General features: G+C 33.0%; 12 protein-coding genes and 12 non-coding genes across 24 annotated transcripts in view; 14 read left to right on the plus strand and 10 right to left on the minus strand. All coding sequences in view use genetic code 11, as the record gives it.

Moving 5' to 3' along the window:
* The first annotated feature begins 87 nt into the window (after positions 1-87).
* On the plus strand, positions 88-564 carry ndhJ (NADH-plastoquinone oxidoreductase subunit J). Its single transcript has one exon. It carries the CDS (start codon positions 88-90, stop codon positions 562-564), a length of 477 nt encoding a protein of 158 aa, YP_003434333.1.
* Positions 565-1,076: 512 nt separating this feature from the next.
* Positions 1,077-1,149, minus strand: trnF-GAA. The gene has a single exon. It is a non-coding gene; the product is annotated as a tRNA-Phe (tRNA).
* Positions 1,150-1,555: 406 nt separating this feature from the next.
* On the minus strand, positions 1,556-2,145 carry trnL-UAA. The gene is made up of 2 exons: positions 2,109-2,145; positions 1,556-1,605 (listed from the first exon to the last, which is right to left on the minus strand). It is a non-coding gene; the product is annotated as a tRNA-Leu (tRNA).
* An 853-nt stretch (positions 2,146-2,998) lies between these two features.
* On the plus strand, positions 2,999-3,071 carry trnT-UGU. Its single transcript has one exon. It is a non-coding gene; the product is annotated as a tRNA-Thr (tRNA).
* Positions 3,072-3,345: 274 nt separating this feature from the next.
* On the plus strand, positions 3,346-3,951 carry rps4 (ribosomal protein S4). The gene has a single exon. The coding sequence runs from the start codon at positions 3,346-3,348 to the stop codon at positions 3,949-3,951; it is 606 nt and encodes a 201-aa protein (YP_003434334.1).
* Positions 3,952-4,169: 218 nt separating this feature from the next.
* On the minus strand, positions 4,170-4,257 carry trnS-GGA. Its single transcript has one exon. It is a non-coding gene; the product is annotated as a tRNA-Ser (tRNA).
* A 256-nt stretch (positions 4,258-4,513) lies between these two features.
* Positions 4,514-6,489, plus strand: ycf3 (photosystem I assembly protein ycf3). Its single transcript has 3 exons — positions 4,514-4,639; positions 5,313-5,540; positions 6,337-6,489. The coding sequence occupies exons 1-3, from the start codon at positions 4,514-4,516 to the stop codon at positions 6,487-6,489; spliced, it is 507 nt and encodes a 168-aa protein (YP_003434335.1).
* Positions 6,490-7,220: 731 nt separating this feature from the next.
* Positions 7,221-9,473, plus strand: psaA (photosystem I P700 apoprotein A1). Its single transcript has one exon. It carries the CDS (start codon positions 7,221-7,223, stop codon positions 9,471-9,473), a length of 2,253 nt encoding a protein of 750 aa, YP_003434336.1.
* Positions 9,474-9,498: 25 nt separating this feature from the next.
* Positions 9,499-11,703, plus strand: psaB (photosystem I P700 apoprotein A2). Its single transcript has one exon. It carries the CDS (start codon positions 9,499-9,501, stop codon positions 11,701-11,703), a length of 2,205 nt encoding a protein of 734 aa, YP_003434337.1.
* Positions 11,704-11,823: 120 nt separating this feature from the next.
* Positions 11,824-12,126, plus strand: rps14 (ribosomal protein S14). Its single transcript has one exon. The coding sequence runs from the start codon at positions 11,824-11,826 to the stop codon at positions 12,124-12,126; it is 303 nt and encodes a 100-aa protein (YP_003434338.1).
* A 152-nt stretch (positions 12,127-12,278) lies between these two features.
* trnfM-CAU lies at positions 12,279-12,352 on the plus strand. The gene has a single exon. It is a non-coding gene; the product is annotated as a tRNA-Met (tRNA).
* A 93-nt stretch (positions 12,353-12,445) lies between these two features.
* Positions 12,446-12,516, minus strand: trnG-UCC. The gene has a single exon. It is a non-coding gene; the product is annotated as a tRNA-Gly (tRNA).
* A 664-nt stretch (positions 12,517-13,180) lies between these two features.
* Positions 13,181-13,369, minus strand: psbZ (photosystem II protein Z). Its single transcript has one exon. The coding sequence runs from the start codon at positions 13,367-13,369 to the stop codon at positions 13,181-13,183; it is 189 nt and encodes a 62-aa protein (YP_003434339.1).
* Positions 13,370-13,729: 360 nt separating this feature from the next.
* trnS-UGA lies at positions 13,730-13,822 on the plus strand. Its single transcript has one exon. It is a non-coding gene; the product is annotated as a tRNA-Ser (tRNA).
* Positions 13,823-14,017: 195 nt separating this feature from the next.
* Positions 14,018-15,439, minus strand: psbC (photosystem II CP43 chlorophyll apoprotein). The gene has a single exon. The coding sequence runs from the start codon at positions 15,437-15,439 to the stop codon at positions 14,018-14,020; it is 1,422 nt and encodes a 473-aa protein (YP_003434340.1).
* On the minus strand, positions 15,387-16,448 carry psbD (photosystem II protein D2). The gene has a single exon. The coding sequence runs from the start codon at positions 16,446-16,448 to the stop codon at positions 15,387-15,389; it is 1,062 nt and encodes a 353-aa protein (YP_003434341.1).
* A 1,163-nt stretch (positions 16,449-17,611) lies between these two features.
* Positions 17,612-17,683, minus strand: trnT-GGU. The gene has a single exon. It is a non-coding gene; the product is annotated as a tRNA-Thr (tRNA).
* Positions 17,684-18,436: 753 nt separating this feature from the next.
* On the plus strand, positions 18,437-18,509 carry trnE-UUC. The gene has a single exon. It is a non-coding gene; the product is annotated as a tRNA-Glu (tRNA).
* A 68-nt stretch (positions 18,510-18,577) lies between these two features.
* On the plus strand, positions 18,578-18,661 carry trnY-GUA. The gene has a single exon. It is a non-coding gene; the product is annotated as a tRNA-Tyr (tRNA).
* Positions 18,662-19,111: 450 nt separating this feature from the next.
* Positions 19,112-19,185, plus strand: trnD-GUC. The gene has a single exon. It is a non-coding gene; the product is annotated as a tRNA-Asp (tRNA).
* A 388-nt stretch (positions 19,186-19,573) lies between these two features.
* psbM (photosystem II protein M) lies at positions 19,574-19,678 on the plus strand. The gene has a single exon. It carries the CDS (start codon positions 19,574-19,576, stop codon positions 19,676-19,678), a length of 105 nt encoding a protein of 34 aa, YP_003434342.1.
* Positions 19,679-20,277: 599 nt separating this feature from the next.
* On the minus strand, positions 20,278-20,367 carry petN (cytochrome b6/f complex subunit VIII). Its single transcript has one exon. It carries the CDS (start codon positions 20,365-20,367, stop codon positions 20,278-20,280), a length of 90 nt encoding a protein of 29 aa, YP_003434343.1.
* Positions 20,368-21,361: 994 nt separating this feature from the next.
* On the minus strand, positions 21,362-21,432 carry trnC-GCA. Its single transcript has one exon. It is a non-coding gene; the product is annotated as a tRNA-Cys (tRNA).
* A 1,033-nt stretch (positions 21,433-22,465) lies between these two features.
* Positions 22,466-22,840, plus strand: part of rpoB (RNA polymerase beta subunit) — a 3,213-nt gene continuing 2,838 nt past the window's right edge. Inside the window, exon 1 of the mRNA in view lies at positions 22,466-22,840. This exon is cut by the window's right edge and continues 2,838 nt beyond it. Within this exon, the coding sequence (YP_003434344.1) occupies positions 22,466-22,840 (375 nt within the window).

The following is a 22,840-nucleotide window of genomic DNA, read 5'->3' on the forward strand; positions in this document are numbered from 1 at the left end:
AGCAATTCCTTTTTTCAAAATTTCATCGTAATGTAAATAGAAAATACTAATACCAAATACATAAAAAAAATTTAGGAGAAGCAAAAAATGCAAGGTCGTTTGTCTTCTTGGCTAGTCAAACATGGATTAATTCATAGATCCTTGGGTTTCGATTACCTAGGAATAGAGACTTTACAAATAAAGCCCGAGGATTGGCATTCCATTGCTGTCATTTTATATGTATATGGTTACAATTATCTACGTTCTCAATGTGCCTATGATGTAGCACCCGGAGGACTCTTAGCTAGTGTATATCATTTTACAAGAATAGAGTATGGTATAAATCAACCTGAAGAGGTATGCATAAAAATATTTGTATCAAGAAAAAATCCCAGAATTCCTTCAATTTTTTGGGTTTGGAAAAGTGCGGATTTTCAAGAAAAGGAATCTTATGATATGTTGGGAATCTCTTATGATAGTCATCCGCGTCTAAGACGTATTTTAATGCCCGAAAATTGGATAGGATGGCCTTTGCGTAAAGATTATATCGCTCCAAATTTTTATGAAATACAAGATGCTCACTAAATGATAAAAATAAGAAACTAATCCAAATTTCTGCAACCCCAGATATTCAAAGAATAGAAGTACATTCTCTTATAGATCAGACAAAATAATTGATTCACATTAAATCAGACAGAGTAATAGAAGTCGCATTCAGATATTTTTAGGTGAGAAATCACAAAATTTAGAAATAATAGAATGAATAATGATAGGGTTTAAAAAGGGCTCGATTCTATTTTGGTAATCCTTCTAAGATGAATTCTTAATATTCTCACTCCACCCCAGAACTTCGACTTTTAGGTCTTTTAACCAACTAATTAAACCACTCGAATATTATGGAAATAGAAACCTTTTTTTTATCGCAGAAAAAAAAATAGATAAAGAATTCATTATCTATATATATATATATATATATATAGATACTAATAGATAAGGGAATATACCTAAAAAATGCATCTATTCTTTAATCATCTAGGAAAAATATATCTACAGATACCTAAATAGATAAAAGAAATATGTTATGTATCAGAATCTTGTGTCAGGAACCAGATTTGAACTGGTGACACGAGGATTTTCAGTCCTCTGCTCTACCAACTGAGCTATCCCGACCATTCTTGAAGCTTAATACTTTGATTTTAAAAGATTTTTGAAATATATGTTAATGAATCTATATCAACTAAGTAAAAAAAAGTTTGTAAGTTAGTTTCCGTAGTTATAATTATTTTGGATTGTTAATCGTTAATTACGCATATGAAAATTCGTTGCTCAAAAATAAGATATTAATTTAGACATTTCTCATTCAAAAAAATTATATGTGTTTCACATATATATCTATATCTATTCCAAAACTAGTCCCTTGTCATTATGATAGATAAGAAAATTATGATAGATAGGAAATTGATGAAAATCCAAATTCCAATTTAGTTGGGAAATAAGAAATCGAATAAAACACATAAATAAGGACTTAAAGATAGAGAGGATATAGGAAAAAAATTCGAAAATGAAACAGGCTTTTTGGGGATAGAGGGACTTGAACCCTCATGATTTCTTAAGTCGACGGATTTTCCTCTTACTTTCAATTTCATTGTTGTCGGTATTGACATGTAAAATAGGACTCTATCTTTATTCTCATCTGATTTATCAGTTCTTCAAGGGTTTTATCCGATTATGATGAAGTGAATAATTTCATCAATAAATATTCCATCGTTTCTTCAACTTCGAATTGATTTGATTCACATTTTTCATTTGTGAATATTTTTATCACAAATCGATCTTCATTAATAAAATAAATAAAAAGTAACAAATTGAAAGAGTATTTCAGTGATCCATTCCTGTAATTTTGGTGAAAGGATTCTTTGACTAATATAATAAAAACAGTCGTCAATTTCGTTTGTTAGAACAGCTTCCATAGAGTCTCTGCACCTATCCCTTTTTTATTATAACTTTCTTAATTTTTCTTTGTTTTCAGAAAACAGGATTTGGCTCAGGATTGCCCATTGTGAATTCCAGGGTTTCTCTGAATTTGAAAATTATTACTTGGTAAGTTTCCATACCAAAACTCAATCCAATTAAGTCCGTAGCGTCTACCAATTTCGCCATATCCCCATCTTTTTTTTATATTTGAATCTGATTATAATAGAATGCTTTTTTTTCATTTCTATTATGAGAATTATGCGGGAACTTTTGAATTCATTAAATACATATTATTATATTAAATATTAAAAACCCTTTTCTTTTCTCCAATTTTATAGATTGGATTTCATCTATATTGGATACCTTTATTTGTTTGAATCAGAACTAATTCTAATATCTATACATTAACAATTCAATATACACAGATATAGACCACATATCTACTTATCTTCTATGTACCTCCTTATCTTATTTTTTCATACAATTTAGAATACTCGAATGGTCGATTCTTTTTGTTTTTTTTTTTTTTTGCTGAAATAAAAAGAAAATAAACAATCCATTTATTCATATACAATTGATATAACTAAAACGAATCTAGTGGCTAGAAAAAACCATTCTTTTAATTTCATATAGAATTAGACATTTACTTAGAAATATGGAATTCCTTACTATTTACTAAAATATATATATATTTCCTAAAATTTATATTTATTCAAATTTACTTTAAGTACTAATAAAGAATCTTTTTGAAAGAAATCAAATTAATAATATATATCTAGAATATTAGATCAAAATAAATTCAATAAATTATATTAATATAATATTCATTAGAATATAATATTAATTCTTATCTTGCATTTTACTTTATGTTATGGACTAACATATAAAATAAATAATAGAAATAATAAAAATTGGGTTTTATTTTCTATATTTTCTTTCTATATTTTTTATGTTTGTATTCATTTTAATTTTATTATAAATAACTAAAAATTTATAACTAAGATCCCATTCAATTCTTCTGCATATGTATATTTCGTTTACGTTAGCCGGTTTAGCTCAGAGGTTAGAGCATCGCATTTGTAATGCGATGGTCATCGGTTCGAATCCGATAACCGGCTTTTCTCAATTTGTTTTTTACATAATTGATAATCTATTTTTTAGAAATAAAAAATTGGGAGAGTTCGATCTCTGCGGAAGAAATCAAGAAATGAACCTACTTTTTTGTATTCTTTTATATACAATAAATTCGGATATTGATAAAATTCATCTAATTCTTCTTTGTACTATAAAACTTTAGTAGATTGCGCTTCATTTAGAATTAGATAAGATTTTTCATTTCGTTTAGTTTTCATTTCTATTTATAAGATTTTTCATTTTAAAAAAGGAGTTTTTATGTCACGTTACAGAGGACCTCGTTTCAAAAAAATACGTCGTCTAGGATATTTACCAGGACTTACTAGTAAAAAGCCAACAGTCAAAAACGAATTTAGAAATCAATCGCGCTTCAGTAAAAAATCTCAATATCGTATTCGTTTAGAAGAAAAACAAAAATTGCGTTTTCATTATGGTCTTACAGAACGACAATTGCTAAAATACGTTCGTATCTCCGGAAAAGCTAAAGGATCAACTGGTCAGGTTTTATTACAACTACTTGAAATGCGCTTGGATAACATACTTTTTCGATTGGGTATGGCTGCGACTATTCCTCAAGCCCGCCAATTTATAAACCATAGACATGTTTTAGTTAATGGTCGTATAGTGGATATACCAAGTTATCGTTGCAAACCTCAAGATATTATTACAGCAAAGGATGAACAAAAATCAAAAACTCTGATTCAAAATTATCTTGATTCAGCCCCCCATGAGAAATTGCCAAATCATTTGACTGTTCACCCTTTCCAATATAAAGGTTTAATTAATCAAATAATAGATAATAAATGGGTTGGTTTGAAAATAAATGAATTACTGGTTGTAGAATATTATTCTCGTCAAACTTAAACTTAACTAAAATAACAAGAGTTTTTTTTACGAGGATTTTCTGCTATTCATATATCATATACATGGATATGCGAAAATTTTTATTCCTTGCCCACCCGTTATCCACTATTTTTTGTATTACCGAAAAATGAGGAATAGAAAGTTGTCCATATCAACAAACAAATTTGAAATAATGGTATGCATTGGGATGAGTAATTTTGATCAATTTGGTAAAGATTCGGAAAGAGAGGGATTCGAACCCCCGGTAAACAAAAAGCCTACATAGCAGTTCCAATGCTACGCCTTGAACCACTCGGCCATCTCTCCTATATAATGATGCCCAGAAACCGGTTGAATGTTGAATAGTGAATCAGTCCTATTTTTCATAAATGCATAAAACCTATTCAAACTATCAAAATACAAAGTAAAATTAAAAAAAAACCTCCTACAAGGTCTTAGGATAAACAAATTTTATTGATGAGTTCATTTTTACGTTATTTCGCACTGTATTATACAATTCCTTTATTTGTGGGATTGATTTCTCACACCATGATTAATTAAATTATAGAATGGATTTCTACCTATGCCTAGATCTCGGATAAATGAAAATTTTATTGATAAGACCTTTTCAATTGTAGCCAATATCTTATTACGAATAATTCCGACAACTTCAGGAGAAAAAAGGGCATTCACTTATTACAGAGATGGTGTGATTTGATTCCATTTTTTTTTACCGTATTTACGGTAAAAAAAAAATGGAATGGAAAAAACCCACGCGTGTTGAAGGTGAAATTTGTAAATAAAAGGATTAATTCCTTCTGTCGTGTATCCTCGATGAATGAAGCCTTATATGCTTGAATTTTAGGTTTCTAGTATTAAGCGAAAGGTTATACCTATAATTATGGGGTTAGGTCAACCCCAAATTACAGGCAACATTGGGAAAGAAGCACTACGCTTGGGAATCAAGGACACGAAAACTTTGTATCTATCTATATCTATGGCTTATCGAGATTGGGGAATGGTTGGGACAATAAATATCCATCTCGTTCATATTTTGGATACCCATAGAACCATCGAAGATTATTGAGGTGACTAATTCCAGGAAATTAAGCAGCGTAGAGGACAAAGAAATTGTTGAAGTTCTTGTTTTTTTATCAAGTACCTACATATTTAATGTTAAGAAAGAATTTTTGACAGGAAGGTTGGCTAGAGATTTCTTGTAAAAACACTAGCTCTGTTCAGTTGAGAATGAGAATACTGGAATATTTTTTGATTTTATGGATTTTTCTCATTACACACATAAGGGGGGAGCCGTATGAGATGAAAATCTCACGTACAGTTCTGGAGCGGAGATTCTTTGAACCAAATGACGACCGTAACGGATGTCAGCTCAATCTGAAGGAAATTATGCAGAAGCTTTACAGAATTATTATGAGGCTATGCGACTGGAAATTGATCCCTATGATCGAAGTTATATACTTTATAACATAGGCCTTATTCACACAAGTAACGGAGAACATACTAAAGCTTTGGAATATTATTTTCGGGCGCTCGAACGAAACCCATTTTTGCCCCAAGCTTTTAATAATATGGCCGTGATCTGTCATTACGTGCGACTATCTCCACTATAGAAAGAAAAAAGAAAAGAACAAGCAAATCCACAAATTTTAATATAATAAATCTATAAATAGAAATAATTATAAATAATAAAGGCTTTCTACATATATATATCGTTCAAAACAACGATTTTTATCAGCTGTAGCAAAGAAACTTCATAGAAGTAAAAATATGAAGAAATCGATATGTCTAGATACCCTCTTTTTCTATGGATAAAAGATCTAATTGATAAAGGAAGCATCGTAAGGATCAATTAACACGGTTTTCAATCGATATAATTATAATAAAAACTGCTTCCTTATCTCATGATAAATAAAGAAGTCAGGAATCCACTTATGTAATAAAGTGGATCCCCTGATATTTTGAGCAGCGGTGTAGTATCAAATCCCAAAGATAGAAAGTCTTTTCTCTTTACTTATAAGAACTTAGAAGATAAGAAAGAAAAAACTTTTACCAAGATTCTATAGAAATGAATCTATCATATATTTTTGTATATGATATATAAAATCGAGATAGTTACCTTTCAGAAAATTAGAATTAGGGCGTTAATGCCAATGATTTCTTCCCTTTTCTGAAGGTAGGAGAAAAGATAAAACTAAAATAAAAAAAAGATGAAATTCTTTATTTATTAGTAAAAATGAAAGTTTGAAACTCATATTAATAATTTCTTTTTTTCTTTTAGTTAACTTCAAGATAATAGAACAAAAAAAGAATTGACTACTGAGCCGTATGAGTCAGGAAATTCTCAAGTACGGTTCTAAGGAAAGGAATTGATTCACCTATTTCGACCGAGGAGAACAGGCCATTCGACAGGGAGACTCAGAAGTTGCGGAGTCTTGGTTTAATCAAGCCGCTGAATATTGGAAACAAGCTATAGCTCTTACCCCCGGTAATTATATTGCAGCACAGAATTGGTTGAAGATCACAGGGCGTTTTGAATAAAAACACTCTGTTTCTTTTTTTCTTATATTTTTATCTATCTATATAAAGATATAGATAGATAAATATCTATTGTTATAAATTCTTGTTTCTTGTCCCTATGAAATTAAAAAATCATTTCTATAGGAACGACCAATCCCAGAATTTCAATATATCCCTTCTAATCTAATTTTGTTCGATTTTTTCTAGTATTTCATAGAAATAAACGAGATGTGGATACAGTAGATAATTTTCCCCTTTTTTCTGTTATTTAAACTAATATTCAATCAAATTAAGAAAAGAGACCTTCAAAAAAAGAAAGAAAATATAGGTATATTGCCTAATAATGAATGCTAATGTCTGCTCAATTTGAAATAGAGTACATACTAATACTTTATCTAGAAAAAAAATAAAATCTAAGGAATAGAATAAAATCTGAATACATTTGATTAGTAGGCTGCACGAAAAATTATTGAACTTCCATTCAGAGTTACAAAAAAGGTCTTAGAAGATTAAAAGAGGTCCATTGAGCGCCCCACTCTTATGTCATAATAGATTCGAACACTTGCCCCGAATTGACTTCGAGATCATAATTGTTCTAGTGAAAAACTAAAGAAATGAAATTGACTAAGATATCCAATACATGAGAGATAGGAGAGAACAAAACTCAATAGAAACATCTCTAATAAGTTCACTAATTCTGTTTTATGTTGGCAGGTCTCTTTGTATGTGTTGTCTGGAAAGAGGAGGACTCAATGATTATTCGTTCACCGGAACCAGAAGTTAAAATTTTGGTAGATAGGGATCCTATAAAAACTTCTTTTGAGGAATGGGCAAAACCTGGGCATTTCTCAAGAACAATAGCTAAGGGACCAGATACTACTACTTGGATCTGGAACCTACATGCTGACGCTCATGATTTTGATAGCCATACTAATGATTTAGAGGAGATTTCCCGAAAAGTTTTTAGTGCGCATTTCGGCCAACTCTCTATCATCTTTCTTTGGCTGAGTGGCATGTATTTTCATGGTGCTCGTTTTTCCAATTATGAGGCATGGTTAAGTGATCCTACGCACATTAGGCCTAGTGCTCAGGTGGTTTGGCCAATAGTGGGTCAAGAAATATTGAATGGTGATGTAGGGGGGGGGTTCCGAGGAATACAAATAACCTCTGGTTTTTTTCAGATTTGGAGAGCATCTGGAATAACTAATGAATTACAACTCTATTGTACTGCAATTGGTGCATTGGTCTTTGCAGCCTTAATGCTTTTTGCTGGTTGGTTTCATTATCACAAAGCTGCTCCAAAATTGGCTTGGTTCCAAGATGTAGAATCTATGTTGAATCACCATTTGACAGGGCTCCTAGGGTTGGGGTCTCTTTCTTGGGCAGGACATCAAATACATGTATCTTTACCGATTAACCAATTTCTAAATGCTGCAGTAGATCCCAAAGAGATACCACTTCCTCATGAATTTATCCTAAATCGGGATCTTTTGGCTCAACTTTATCCGAGTTTTTCCGAGGGAGCAACCCCATTTTTTACCTTGAATTGGTCAAAATACGGAGAATTTCTTACTTTTCGTGGAGGATTAGATCCAGTAACTGGAGGTCTATGGCTGACCGATATTATACACCATCATTTAGCTATTGCAATTCTTTTCTTGATAGCAGGTCACATGTATAGGACCAACTGGGGTATTGGTCACAATATCAAAGACATTTTAGAGGCGCATAAAGGTCCATTTACAGGCCAGGGTCATAAAGGTATATATGAGATTCTAACAACGTCATGGCATGCTCAATTATCTATTAATCTAGCTATGTTAGGCTCTTTGACCATTGTTGTAGCTCACCATATGTATTCTATGCCTCCTTATCCATACCTAGCTACTGACTATGGTACACAACTGTCATTGTTTACACATCACATGTGGATTGGTGGATTTCTCATAGTCGGTGCTGCTGCGCATGCAGCGATTTTTATGGTAAGAGATTATGATCCGACTATTCGATACAACGATCTATTAGATCGTGTCCTTAGACATCGTGATTCAATCATATCACATCTTAACTGGGTATGTATCTTTTTAGGTTTTCACAGTTTTGGTTTGTATATTCATAATGATACCATGAGCGCATTAGGGCGCCCTCAAGATATGTTTTCAGATACCGCTATACAATTACAGCCGATCTTTGCTCAATGGATACAAAATACCCACGCTTTAGCACCTGGCACAACAGCCCCAGGTGCAGCAACAAGTACCAGTTTGACTTGGGGAGGTGAAAATTTAGTAGCAGTGGGCGGTAAAGTTGCTTTGTTACCTATTCCTTTAGGAACTGCGGATTTTTTGGTCCATCATATTCATGCATTTACAATTCATGTAACAGTATTGATACTCTTAAAGGGTGTTCTATTTGCTCGTAGTTCACGATTGATACCGGATAAAGCAAATCTAGGTTTTCGTTTCCCTTGTGATGGACCTGGAAGAGGGGGGACATGCCAAGTATCCGCTTGGGATCATGTCTTCTTAGGACTATTTTGGATGTACAATTCAATTTCCGTAGTTATATTCCATTTCAGTTGGAAAATGCAGTCAGATGTTTGGGGTAGTATAAGTGATCAAGGGATAGTAACTCATATCACAGGAGGAAATTTTGCGCAGAGTTCCATTACCATTAATGGGTGGCTTCGTGATTTCTTATGGGCGCAGGCATCCCAGGTAATTCAGTCTTATGGTTCTTCATTATCGGCATATGGTCTTTTTTTCTTGGGTGCACATTTTGTATGGGCTTTTAGTTTAATGTTTCTATTCAGCGGGCGTGGTTATTGGCAAGAACTTATTGAATCCATTGTTTGGGCTCATAATAAATTAAAAGTTGCTCCTGCTACTCAGCCCAGAGCCTTGAGCATTGTACAAGGACGTGCTGTAGGAGTAACACATTACCTTCTAGGTGGAATTGCCACAACATGGGCATTCTTCTTAGCAAGAATTATTGCAGTAGGATAATAGCTAGGAGGATTTGAAAATCATTATGGCATTAAGATTTCCAAGCTTTAGTCAAGGCTTAGCTCAAGACCCCACTACTCGTCGTATTTGGTTTGGTATTGCTACCGCACATGACTTCGAAAGTCATGATGATATTACTGAGGAACGTCTTTATCAGAATATTTTTGCTTCTCATTTCGGGCAATTAGCAATCATTTTTCTGTGGACTTCCGGGAATCTCTTTCATGTAGCTTGGCAAGGTAATTTTGAGACATGGGTACAGGATCCTTTACATGTAAGACCTATTGCTCATGCAATTTGGGATCCTCATTTTGGTCAACCAGCTGTAGAAGCTTTTACTCGAGGAGGTGCTCTAGGCCCTGTTAATATAGCCTATTCTGGTGTTTATCAGTGGTGGTATACAATCGGTTTACGTACTAATGGGGATCTTTATACTGGAGCTATTTTTCTATTAATACTTTCTATTATATCTTTAATAGCAGGTTGGTTACACCTACAACCAAAATGGAAACCGAGTGTTTCGTGGTTTAAAAATGCCGAATCCCGCCTCAATCATCATTTGTCAGGACTATTCGGAGTAAGTTCCTTGGCTTGGACAGGGCATTTAGTTCATGTCGCTATTCCGGGGTCCAGGGGGGAATACGTTCGATGGAATAATTTATTAAGTATATTGCCGCACCCCGAGGGATTAGGTCCATTTTTTACAGGTCAGTGGAATCTTTATGCTCAAAACCCAGATTCCAATAATCATATATTTGGTACCCCTCAAGGAGCAGGAACTGCTATTCTAACACTTCTCGGGGGATTTCATCCACAAACTCAAAGTTTATGGTTGACTGATATTGCACACCATCATTTGGCTATTGCGTTTATTTTTCTAGTTGCTGGCCATATGTATAGAACTAATTTCGGGATTGGTCACAGTATTAAAGATCTTTTAGAAGCACATACTCCTCCGGGGGGTAGATTGGGGCGTGGACATAAGGGTCTTTATGACACAATCAATAATTCAATTCATTTTCAATTAGGTCTTGCTCTAGCCTCTTTAGGGGTTATTACTTCCTTGGTAGCACAACACATGTACTCTTTACCTGCTTATGCGTTTATAGCGCAAGACTTTACTACTCAAGCTGCCTTATATACTCATCATCAATATATAGCAGGCTTCATTATGACAGGGGCTTTTGCTCATGGAGCTATATTTTTTATTAGAGATTATAATCCAGAGCAGAATCAAGATAATGTCTTGGCAAGAATGTTAGACCATAAAGAAGCTATCATATCCCACTTAAGTTGGGCTAGCCTCTTTCTGGGGTTCCATACTCTGGGACTTTATGTCCATAACGATGTCATGCTTGCTTTTGGTACTCCGGAGAAACAAATTTTGATTGAACCTATATTTGCCCAATGGATACAATCTGCTCATGGTAAAACTTCCTATGGGTTCGATATACTTTTATCTTCAACGAACAGTCCGGCGTTCAATGCGGGACGAAGCATATGGTTGCCTGGTTGGTTAAACGCTGTAAATGAGAATAGTAATTCTCTATTCTTAACAATAGGGCCTGGAGACTTCTTGGTTCATCATGCTATTGCTCTTGGTTTACATACAACTACATTGATTTTAGTAAAAGGTGCTTTGGATGCGCGTGGTTCTAAGTTAATGCCTGATAAAAAAGATTTTGGTTATAGTTTTCCTTGTGATGGCCCGGGACGAGGCGGAACTTGTGATATTTCCGCTTGGGACGCATTTTATTTGGCAGTTTTCTGGATGTTAAATACCATTGGATGGGTTACTTTTTATTGGCATTGGAAACACATTACACTATGGCAGGGTAATATTTCACAGTTTAATGAATCTTCTACCTATTTGATGGGATGGTTAAGAGATTATCTATGGTTGAACTCTTCACAACTTATCAATGGATATAACCCTTTCGGTATGAATAGTTTATCAGTCTGGGCATGGATGTTCTTGTTTGGACATCTTGTTTGGGCTACTGGATTTATGTTCTTAATTTCTTGGCGCGGATATTGGCAGGAATTGATTGAAACTTTGGCATGGGCTCATGAACGTACACCTTTGGCTAATTTGATTCGATGGAGAGATAAACCAGTGGCTCTTTCCATTGTGCAAGCAAGATTGGTTGGACTAGCTCACTTTTCCGTAGGTTATATATTTACTTATGCAGCCTTCTTAATTGCCTCTACATCGGGCAAATTCGGTTAATTGAATTCTTTATTATATATATATCTGGCAAGAATCTAATTTCCTTCTATAGGGAAGAGAAGCTACTTATACATCTAGGATCCGACTTCTATCATTGATGCTAATAGCAAATTAACCATTATGGCAAGGAAAAGTGTTATTCAGAGGGAGAAGAAGAGACAAAAATTGGAACAGAAATATCATTTGATTCGCCGATCCTCAAAAAAAGAAATAAGCAAAGTTCCGTCGTTAAGTGATAAATGGGAAATTCATGGAAAATTAGAATCACTACCGCGTAATAGTGCACCTATACGTCTTCATCGACGTTGTTTTTCGACCGGAAGACCGAGAGCTAATTATCGAGACTTTGGATTATCTGGACACATACTTCGGGAAATGGTTCATGCATGTTTCTTGCCGGGTGCAACAAGATCCAGTTGGTAAGGAAATTATCTTCATTTTTTTCATTTTATTATCAGCGATCGTAGGAGGGTCCCTTTACCGTTATGTATAAATGGTTTATTCTATTTATATAGATATGGTAAAGGGACGCATTCAATCTTTTTTTTTCATTAGTTATCAATTCTTTTCTTTATCGCGGAGTAGAGCAACTTGGTAGCTCGCAAGGCTCATAACCTTGAGGTTACGGGTTCAAATCCCGTCTCCGCAACTTTTTGAATTTTATAAAAACAAGGTTTCAAGAAGGGCATTATACGCAGTCAATTCTATGGCATTTTTCAAACTATGACTATTAAATACATAGGGCGGATAGCGGGAATCGAACCCGCGTCTTCTCCTTGGCAAAGAGAAATTTTACCATTCGACTATATCCGCGTTTTCATTGTACTTGATATGCGATTCTATTTGTACAGAGATGGGCCTGATATTCTATTAGGGATAATTCAAAAGAAATGTATATAATAGATATTGTCTCTTGTCTCCAAAATAAAATATTTTAATACTATTCATTTTTATCAATAATTCCCATTTCTATTATTCCATTTCTATTATTATAGATTGTTTTTTTCTATATATCTATATAATTGAATTGAAATTCTCATTCTATCAAGTATTTTTATTTACTTTTTTAAGAAAAAAGTAAGTTCCTATTAATAAATAATAAAAAATGAGATTTCTCTAGATAGAGATACAGATAGATATTCTATATTATTCAATACTAGACGACGTATAAATAGATTTATAGTATTGAATTTGAATATTCTATTCATATTAATATGATATGAATAGAATATTCAAATTCATTTCAAATTTTTATATTTCATTTTTTCTATTTTATTTCTTTTAGTTTCACAATGTACCACCATATAAGTATAAGATATAAGATTTTTTCAATAGAAGAAGGTTACTCCCCCTTATAATGTAATGTGTTATAGTTTTCTTTTTTTTTTAGGAACTGATCTATTCCCTTTATGCCTGACAATCCGAAAGAATTCTGAGGAAGGGGTCATTTTATTTTTAATCTAGAATAAAAAGAACTTCAAGAAATGAGAGAATTAAGAATACCCACTAGAAACACTAATCCAATCCATAATGATGTACCGGAAAATAGAACATTTTTGTTATTTGACCAACCTTCAGGAGAAGCAAATACAACAGGTACACTAATCAATAAAATAAATGAAATAGCAATTAATGCAAAAACAGCTAATTGGAAAGCAATAGTCATGTTTCTAATCCTCCAATTTACCAACAAAAGAACTTTACCATTTGATCCCTCAACCCCTTGATGCCTTTTTTAATATTAATTGAAAAAAATTGTAAATGGAAAAACGCAGAAGGGTTTTATCATGAATTCATTGATTTTGCTTATTATCAACCCTTTTGAGGCTTGGATCGAGGATAGTTTTTTTACTTCACAAAAAGGGGCATGCTGGATTTTGCACCTCTATACATACCGATAGAAAACTAAACCAATAAATTCACATTGAATATCTTTCCTATGGATAGATAATAGAAAGAATATCAATTCATATACTCATGGTCTACTCAGTGGAATAAAGATAAAAAAATATATATATTAGCTTTTGGAGAGATGGCTGAGTGGTTGATAGCCCCGGTCTTGAAAACCGGTATAGTTTGAAACAAAGAACTATCGAGGGTTCGAATCCCTCTCTCTCCTTTTGCTCGATGAATAGATTTGTTTCTTTTCTTAGTTTCTCTCGAATCTTTTTTTCGGACTGGGCTATTCCCGAAAAAAAGATTCGAGAGAAACTAAGAAAATAGGAAAATAAATTCTTCTTTAAGACTCGTTCTACTCAACCAAATATTTATAGTAAATAAATAAAGTGATTTCTACTTCATTGGATCTCATGTCTTAATTAAGAGGAGTCATGAAAAGAACAGGTTCCAAATCGCGATCAATTCCTTTTTCAAATCCTGCGGCAGCTGCACGAGCTCTTCCCGCGTGCCATAAATGGCCTACAAATAGAAAGAATCCTAGAACAAAATGAGAAGTAGCTAACCAACTTCTAGGAGAAACATAATTGACTGCATTAATCTCTGTAGCTACGCCACCCACGGAATTTAATGAACCTAAAGGAGCATGAGTCATATATTCCGCAGAACGACGTTCTTGCCAAGGCTGTATATCTTTTTTCAGTCTACTCAAGTCTAAACCATTCGGACCCCTTAGAGGTTCTAACCAAGGAGCACGCAAATCCCAAAAACGCATAGTTTCTCCGCCAAAAATAACTTCTCCAGTCGGGGAACGCATTAGATATTTACCTAAACCTGTAGGTCCTTGAGCAGATCCTACATTAGCCCCAAGACGTTGGTCTCTAACTAGAAAAGTAAATGCTTGAGCTTGAGAAGCTTCTGGACCAGTGGGCCCATAAAACTCACTAGGATAAGCGGTATTATTAAACCAGACAAAGCAACAAGCAATAAAACCAAAAACAGATAAAGCACCTAAACTGTAAGATAAGTAAGCTTCTCCAGACCATACAAGTGCACGCCGAGCCCATGCAAAGGGCTTGGTTAAGATATGCCAGATTCCACCAAGTATACAAATGGAACCCAACCATACATGCCCTCCAATAATATCTTCCAAATCGTCCACACTAACAATCCACCCTTCGCCCCCAAAAGGTGATTTTAATAAATATCCAAATAGAATACTTGGACTAAGGGTCAAATTGGTTATTTTTCTTACATCTCCCCCCCCCGGAGCCCATGTATCATATATACCTCCAAAAAAAAGAGCCTTGAATACTAGAAGAAAAGCACCTATACCTAACAAAATTAAGTGAATACCCAAAATTGTAGTCATTTTATTTCTATCTTTCCATACATAACCGAAGAACGGAAAAGATTCTTCAAGAGTCTCAGGTCCCAGAAGTGCATGATAAATACCGCCAAAGCCCAATACTGCAGAGGAAATTAAATGAAGTACTCCAGACACAAAGTATGGAAAAGTGTCTATAACTTCCCCCCCAGGACCTACTCCCCAACCTAGAGTAGCTAGGTGGGGAAGCAAAATTAAACCTTGTTCATACATGGGCTTCTCGGGTACGAAATGAGCCACTTCAAAAAGGTTCATTGCTCCGGCCCAGAATACTATTAATCCAGCATGGGCTACATGGGCCCCTAATAGTTTACCGGATAAATTGATAAGTCGGGCATTCCCGGCCCACCAAGCGAAACCGGTAGTTTCCTGGTCACGACCAGTTAAAGCTAAAGTTCCATTAAAGAGCGTTTCCACGTGGTAGAACCTCCTCAGGGAATATAAGGTTTTCATGAGGCTGATCTTGAGCTGCCATCCACGCACGAATACCTTCGTTTAAGAGAATATTTTTGGTGTAGAAAGTCTCAAATTCAGGATCTTCCGCTGCGCGGATTTCTTGAGAAACGAAGTCATAAGCACGTAAGTTCAGGGCCAAACCGACTACCCCAAGAGCACTCATCCATAAACCAGTTACTGGTACAAATAACATAAAGAAATGTAACCAACGTTTATTGGAAAAAGCAACCCCAAAGATTTGGGACCAAAAGCGATTAGCAGTAACCATTGAATAAGTTTCTTCAGCTTGGGTTGGGTTAAAAGCACGGAATGTATTTGCGCCATCACCATCTTCAAATAAAGTATTTTCTACGGTTGCACCGTGAATAGCGCATAGTAGTGCAGCGCCCAATACACCAGCAACTCCCATCATATGAAATGGGTTTAATGTCCAATTATGAAATCCTTGGAAAAAGAGGATGAATCGAAATATAGCTGCTACACCAAAACTAGGAGCAAAGAACCAACCAGACTGACCCAGTGGATAAATAAGGAATACAGAAACAAAAACAGCAATTGGACCTGAGAATGCGATTGCATTATAAGGTCGCAATTGAACAGATCGAGCAAGTTCAAATTGACGTAACATGAAACCTATTAATCCGAAAGCACCGTGGAGAGCAACAAAAGTCCACAGACCACCTAACTGACACCAACGGGTAAAATCTCCCTGTGCTTCAGGACCCCACAGTAACAACAAAGAGTGTGCTAAACTATTAGCGGGAGTGGAAACTGCAGCGGTTAAGAAGTTGCAGCCTTCTAAATAAGAACTTGCCAAGCCGTGAGTATACCATGAAGTTACAAAGGTCGTACCTGTAAACCAACCCCCCAAGGCGAAATAGGCGCAAGGAAAGAGTAATAGACCGGACCAACCCACAAAAACGAAACGGTCCCTCCGCAACCAGTCATCCATAATATCAAATAAATCATTTTCATCTTTGGTAAATTTACCAAGAGCTATAGTCATAGCGATCCTCCTATTCAACTACTTCAACCATTTCCCAACACCTCATAGAGCATTTTCAGAGATGGGACGGACCTTTATCATTTATCTCTATTCATTTCTCTATATATATAGAGAGAATTTGAAAGTATACTTTCCCTTGTTTTCTAATCGGTTTCGAATAAAAAATCATTTATGGGTCTATTGATATCTAGGGCAAATCCATGAACTCGATGCGGTTATTCCTTATTTATTCTGAAAAATCTTCCAAGTAATCAATCATAAAATCTGCTATGACTCCAAAATCCGATAGAAATTTTTTTTCAGAACTGTTCAAGAAACAAATGATCCCCTCTTTCACTTCTTATACCTAGCGGATCTTCAGACATATTTCTCTCCTTTCATCAAAGAAACTGATTCTTTCATTTTTGTTGTGAATTGACTTCTATTTTGTCTAGGAAACTACTGTAGGATCATAGATTTTATAAATTTCTATTTCATTTACAGTTTTTTCTTTTTTCTTTAGTATTTCATTTTTTTTAATAAATACTATAATAAAAAGAAAAAACTGTAAATGAAAGTTTTTGTCTCATATATATTAATTGCTGGAAAAATATCGTACACATCGATATGAAAAGAAACTATTTGATATGTGAAGACATAATTTAATGTATTTTTCTATTATTTCTATAAGATTAGATAGAATCTTATAGAAATAATAGAAATTTATGGAAAAAAATATGTTTCATTTTTATTTAAAAAAAACTTGTTTGGTGGAACTTGAAATTGGTATTAAGGCCCTTCTGAGTAAAGAAAAGGCATAGCCTTTTTTTTTAGTTCAGGAACAAGAAGATTGAATTGGAAATATTAAGAGATTCTTAGGGAGTGAGTCTAAACGAAAAAAGTCTTAAAAAGAAAAAAAATTGTTCGAATTTCATCTTTATCAAATTTGAATATCAGAATAGTAGATATAAATAGAATTCAACGGGTTAGGTCCACTTACTTTTTTTTCTTTTTCCATTATTGAATTTTACACTTTTTCATTTTTATTACTTTACTTTATTCTAATGAAAATCTACGATTACTTTCTTTTTTTATTACAAATAGAAACTTTTTCAAAATAGCAAGAATCTTTTTATTCTTCCTTCAAATAGAAAGACTATTGCTTTTGAAAAAAAAAAGTAAAAAGCCCCTTATCGGATTTGAACCGATGACTTACGCCTTACCATGGCGTTACTCTACCACTGAGTTAAAAGGGCCCTTTTTCTTTCAATTCCTAAATAAGGAATTAGCATGACTAGTACATCTATTTGTTACTGTGTATACTTATTCTATCAATTTATATAAATTATATAAATATAATGATATAAATGGGATTAGAATACATGTACATCAATATCTATTATTTGCATAATGACTCATCAAAGAACAAAAAATTGGATTTACCTAGTGAATAGAATATAGTTAAAAAAAAGAATTGATTAAGATTGGATTTGATCAATATCAAAAGAATATATTATTTCAAAATGGATTCTTGAAGTCATTCTAATCAGAACACTAAATTGTTTTTATTGATACATAAATGTACTCACAAATTCAAATATTTCATCGAAACATTGATAAAATCGAATCATTGATAAAATGGATTCAATATGTTCTGTCCCTAAACCAAATTTTTATTTTTTTTATTGAAAAATTCGATTTTACAAAGTTTTTTTCCCGGTTTAGTATTAGATATAAATCTACCTATCGAACCTTAGTATTAGTAATAAATGATAGAAATGAAGTTTTAACCTCCCGTCCTTTGCAACAAACGAATCATTCCTGTTAAGAATTTTTTCTTTATTTGAACATTACTTCTTTTTTTTCTTATTATGACTGGAATAAAAAAATTTCTATGGAATTCTGAAAGAGCGAAAAATATTTTTTTTTATCGAATCCTATCATTATATTGACAATTGCAAAAAACTATTCATACTATGAACGTAGTATAATGGCGGTCGGGCAAGTATGCCCCCATCGTCTAGTGGTTCAGGACATCTCTCTTTCAAGGAGGCAGCGGGGATTCGACTTCCCCTGGGGGTAGGGTGTTACGAAAGGAAGTTGATCAAGAATTTTAAATAAAAACTTAAATGTATTCTTCCTATTGTGCTGGGTCGATGCCCGAGCGGTTAATGGGGACGGACTGTAAATTCGTTGGCAATATGTCTACGCTGGTTCAAATCCAGCTCGGCCCAAGAATTTGCCGATCCAATATGAAATTCTATAACCCATTGATAGTTCTCTGGAAATGACTGATGTGCTCTGATACGGAAGAATAAACATATTAAACATATCTAAGGTTATTTCTTTTTTTTCTGTATTCTATATTTCCTTCCACAAATTCAAATCTTGTTAATAATCTGTATTCATGTCAAGATCTGTAAGTAGAAAATCTAAACAAAAATTGAAAAAAAATATTTTTTTTTCATTGATTCAATTTTCAAATCGATTTCTTAATAAGAATAAGAAACGGATTACGAGTAATTTGTGTCGATCTCACTAAAGTGGATATCGATATACATATCAATATATACAAAAATGCGCTTTTTTCATTTACAACAAAATGGTTCGAATCCGAAATAGAAAAAGAAAAGGTTTGACAGAAACGGTCCGTAAAAATATTTATACAGTACACCCCTTTCCCTGGGATTGTAGTTCAATTGGTCAGAGCACCGCCCTGTCAAGGCGGAAGCTGCGGGTTCGAGCCCCGTCAATCCCGTTGGATATCAATCCAAAAAAATAAATTCCTTTTTTGTGTATTTGTAGGGAATCAAATTGATAAACAAAATTTTATTTGGAGCTCCCCCCTGCTTTTTCATTTGTTTCGCCGAAAAAGGAAGGAAAGGACTTTTGTAATTTCATCAAGAATAAATGTTTTTTTTTTTTAGTATGGATAAAAGATCTTTCTATGTTATACTATTTCATGAGTTGATTTGATAGCTCAGATTTTGTGATTCATGATATTGATCCGATTTGATATCATCGAAATCCAATTTATACCATTGTTGAAAGATTTAACATTTCTGTTGAAAGATTTAACATTCCTATGGGATTAAATCCCGAATTTTTTTTTAGAAATTTAAGAGAAATAGAACATAATAAAGATTATGGAAGTAAATATTCTCGCATTTATTGCTACTGCACTGTTTATTCTAGTTCCTACTGCTTTTTTACTTATAATTTATGTAAAAACGGTAAGTAAAAGTGACTAATTTCACTGAAATATGATTGCTTCATTTTTATGAATGATTTAAAAAAATGATCGTACAATTAGCGTAATCCAGATAGTAGAAATATATTTGATTTCTACTATCTGAGAATTGCGTCCAATTTTTTTTTCAGATTCTTTTTTACAAACAATTCCGGTATCTTATAACAAAAAGGGGGTAAAAAAACAGGAATGGTGATTACACGGTCCGCCATTTTCCATATATATATATATCTATATATCTATATAACCAGATATAACCAGGTTAAGCGTCAGTTCATCGAAAATAGAAATTTTAAGAAAAATTGTATTGGAATAGGAATCCATTTCTTCTTCTTTTTGATTCCCTTGATTTTCTCAAAATAGGAATACGGGAATAATTCAAATATTTGTTTGATTGAAAGAGTATTTTCAATTCCTATAAGATACATAGAATACATTACACTACTAGAATATAATAGAACCAAGATAGATTTTCTATTTGAACTCAATTAATTAGTATTAGTTTAAATGAAATATTTTCATTCAATAGTTCCGAAATTCAAAAATTCAGGTAGAAAACAACAAGGTTACTTGGATCCCTTAACTCAATTTTTAGTATCCCTATAGTCCACTTCTTCCCCATACTACGAGGGAAAGGGAAAATGAAAAAACTACCATTAAAGCAGCCCAAGCAATACTTACTATATCCATGTAAATTTTGTCTCCTATCTCTATAAATATGAAGGAACTATTTCATTATTTTTTCAAATTGATTATTCTATTATCTTTTTTGTATTATTCGCTAAAAATACTATAATAGTGGAATTGCTGTTACAGAGTCAAAAAAAGGATTCTGGGCTAACATCATCGACGAAAAACAAGAATTCATTCTATTTATTAGAACATCTTCAAAGTTTTTTTTTTTTATTTTTTGTAAAATCGGAAAACATGAAACATAAAAAAATTATAGGAAGTTCTAAGTAAATGAATGTTACTACCAGGTGGGAATAATAAGATTTCTCTTTTATCCCCTCATTTTCTTATTCTTAAGGATTTCATAAAAAAAGAATCAAGACAGATTCATTTGCATACTTATACTCTTCTTTCTATTTGAAATAATCCCTTAAATGTCTCCCGATTCGTTTTATAAAATAACTAAAAAAACTTTTTTTCTTTTTTATTCGATTTTAGAATCAAAACTTTTTAATTTTATTAGAATATAGAATATGAAAATATAAAGAATACTTTTTTTTAATATTACGAAAGCAAATGAGCTAAATTAAAGCTATTCAATCTAATTTATATAAAGAATATTGATAAAATGTGGAAGCACTCATCCATTTTCAATTCAATTAGTCTGTATAGCAGGTTTTTCTTCTGCCTTTTATCTCCCTACAAATGGAATTTCCTATCCGACTTATTCTTAATCCAATCTAATAAAAGACCCAGTCAGGAGACAGACACTACAATAGTTGTGTAGTGAAAGAACTATCATTTCTAAAATTATTGATTCCTTTTCACTACTAGAATCTTTCCTTGAATCCGAGACGAAAAAATTTACAACATTTTTTAGAACAAACAAAGCTACTGATGCTTATAATTTAGAATCAAACGCAATTCTCAAGACTCCTTTCTTGCTTCTGTTAGAAAAAAAGTTTTATAAAAAAAAGTAATATAATCTTTCATTTCAAGTTTCTTATCAATCAGGCGACACCCGGATTTGAACTGGGGAAAAAGGATTTGCAGTCCCCCGCCTTACCACTCGGCCATGCCGCCAATAAAAATCTAGATATGAAGTTTTTGAGAATACTCCCCCCTTTTCTATTGAAAAATTGAAAAAAAATCTTGATACAAATCGCAACCGTTAACTATTCATTTATCAATTATTCTTGAATATTTGAATATAAAAGAAAATGGTTTTTTTATGAATGAGATCAGAAAATAAAAATTGATACATAACCAATCAATATTGCTTTTTTTATTCAAAAAATTTGTTCATTCCAATTATAACAGCAACTGTCAATATATGTAAACCCTAGAATATCCATTTGATCTGTTACACAGATATTATCTAATCGAGTATCTTATCCATATCTATATAGATATAGAATACCGATACTATTACTATACGGTATTTTCAATAAATTATCGTGCTTATCCTTTTTTTACAATTTTCAATAGAAAATTTGTAAAAATTCACACAACATGTTATGTGTTTGTTATCCTGAAAAAATATGACTGCAATAAAGGTAGAGACAGATCTATAGCTGCAGTTAAATATATGCATGTTTCAAAAATACAAGCCTTATTACATTACACATTACATACTCTAATCATATTCTCCCCAATTCTCCCCAAAATACTTCACTTCAAAATATCTATTTTCTTGACAATCTCGAATGGATTTTTTTTGTATCCAATTGAATTTAAATATGTAATATCATAATAATGATAGAAATGAAATGCATTTTTTTATATTCCTAAAAAAAATCTTGAAATGCCCGTAGAAATTTCCAATCCTTTTTTAGATTAGAATTTCGATTCTATCTATTTGTTTTGTTGCAAATTCCTTCGAAGTTGAGTATAAAATTCTATTATTTCTTTCTCTTTTCATAATAGGTATTTCCACCTCTTTTCATAATAGGTATTTCCACTAATAAATATTTGATACACGGGATTAGGTAAGATTTCATGTAATTCAGTATAAAGAATAGAAATTCCAGTATTGCTAAATGGATTCATGTGATTTGATGAAGCATGACAGCAAATCGTGGAATATTTTTCGATAAAATTCACGGGGAAATTGAAAATGCTTGGGAGTGGAAATGAAGAAATGTCTACACTACCTGGATTGAATCAGATACAATTTGAAGGGTTTTGTAGGTTCATTGATCGGGGCTTAACAGAAGGGCTTTTTAAGTTTCCAAAAATTGAGGATACAGATCAAGAAATTGAATTTCAATTATTTTCCGAAACATATCAATTATTAGAACCCTTGATAAACGAAAAAGATGCTGTATATGAATCACTTACATATTCTGCTGAATTATATATATCCGCGGGATTAATTTGGAAAAGTAGTAGAGATATACAAAAACAAACTATTTTTGTTGGAAATATTCCTCTAATGAATTCTCTGGGAACTTCTATAGTAAATGGAATATACAGAATAGTAATCAATCAA

This window comes from Vigna radiata, chloroplast (genome assembly GCF_000741045.1).
Source record: "Vigna radiata chloroplast, complete genome".
In the NCBI taxonomy this organism is placed as follows: Eukaryota; Viridiplantae; Streptophyta; class Magnoliopsida; order Fabales; family Fabaceae; genus Vigna; species Vigna radiata.